A 1,184-nucleotide genomic window follows, 5' to 3' on the forward strand; every position below is an offset into this window, starting at 1 on the left:
TCGGCTCTACGCTGACAGCACAGGGCCTGCTTGGGAGTCTCTCTCTTCTCTCGTTCTGCCCCTCGCCCTCTCTCTAGCTCTTTCAAAATAAATAAAGAAACAAATAGATATTTTAAAAATCAACTATTTTTGTCAATATTATAGGCCAAAAAAATAAAAATGGATCTCGTGGTTTTAGGCCAACTTGTATTTCCAAGCCGAGAGGTTTTGTTAACGAGATGTCTGAACCTTGCTGTTCCGTGGCCGACGCGGCCTGAGGAGAGCCGGGGGCCTGGCTGGCTGAGAGGGTGGAGCCCCCAACATCGTCTGATCTCAGGGTTGTGAGTTCGAACCCCAGGTTGGGGTAGAGATTGCTTAAAATCCTTGTTTTGTTTTTTAAAGCCAATATTTCGTGCTTCCCTCCGTGACTCGGCTGATTTGGGAAGCGGCCCCGTGCGGAGCTACGTCGGACAAGGCCCCGGCGGTTACACCGCGGTATTTTTCATGCCCCCCAGTTTGGCCAAGCCTCTCGCGCCTGCCGTGGGGGGATGAAGGTGCGGGGCCGTCTCTCCGCGGCCCGCCCAGGTGGCTTCTCGAACGGTTCCCAGTGACGTAGAGCCCGCAGCCCAGGGCCCTGCACACTTCCTGTGTGGGGCTCAGAGGCGCGCCCCCCGCCAGCCTGAGCTGCTGCTTCGGAAAATGGTGAGCCCCCCCCTCGCACGGCCCCCGGGAACGGTGCCCTCAGGGTCCTCACCCGCAGCCTGGGCGCAAAAGTCCTCCGGTTTCTGTTTCAGAAGCAGTGAGCCCGGGGCTCCGCCATCTTAGGTAGAATAAGCGACCGCCCGGTGAGAGGATGACGCCCTCGGGAACCGTCTGGGGAGTTCTGGGCCTCTGCCTCCTGTCCGGTAAGCAGGGTGGGATGAGGACGGGCCGTATTTTCCAGGCCGCGGGAAGTGCACAGCCCCCCTGGTGCTGCCCAGGGGCGCCAAGGAGCCCCGTTTACCGGAAGAGTAAGGAGCCGCCCGCGCTCCGCTAGGCCAGGGACCCCAGGTCCGGGCGGAAAGGCGCGCCCGGATGCTTGGGGAGCCCTCGGGGGAGCCCGGCCTTGTGAGGACAGCAGGGACCTGAGCCCGGGCCTGTGAGGACAGCAGGGACCTGAGCCCGGCCTTGTGAGGACAGCAGGGACCTGAGCCCGGGCCTGTGAG

The 1,184-nt window shown here is 61.2% G+C and overlaps 1 protein-coding gene across 6 annotated transcripts in view; it reads left to right on the forward strand.

Annotated features, from left to right (window-relative positions):
- Positions 1-1,184, forward strand: part of CD3E (CD3e molecule) — a 9,499-nt gene that overhangs the window by 1,265 nt on the left and 7,050 nt on the right. For 2 of the 6 annotated variants that reach the window (XM_029957725.1, XM_029957728.1), the window contains exons 1-2: positions 572-681; positions 774-884. The exons of 2 other annotated variants lie outside the window; for them this stretch is intronic. In XM_029957725.1, coding sequence (XP_029813585.1) covers positions 833-884 — 52 coding nt within the window. In that variant the 5' untranslated portion in view covers positions 572-681; positions 774-832. Of the gene's footprint in view, positions 1-571; positions 682-753; positions 885-1,184 lie in introns of those variants that run through there. 2 more of the 6 variants (XM_029957726.1, XM_029957727.1) reach the window with 2 other exon arrangements.

The sequence above is a fragment of the Suricata suricatta genome, chromosome 11 (genome assembly GCF_006229205.1).
Source record: "Suricata suricatta isolate VVHF042 chromosome 11, meerkat_22Aug2017_6uvM2_HiC, whole genome shotgun sequence".
Taxonomy (NCBI): domain Eukaryota; kingdom Metazoa; phylum Chordata; class Mammalia; order Carnivora; family Herpestidae; genus Suricata; species Suricata suricatta.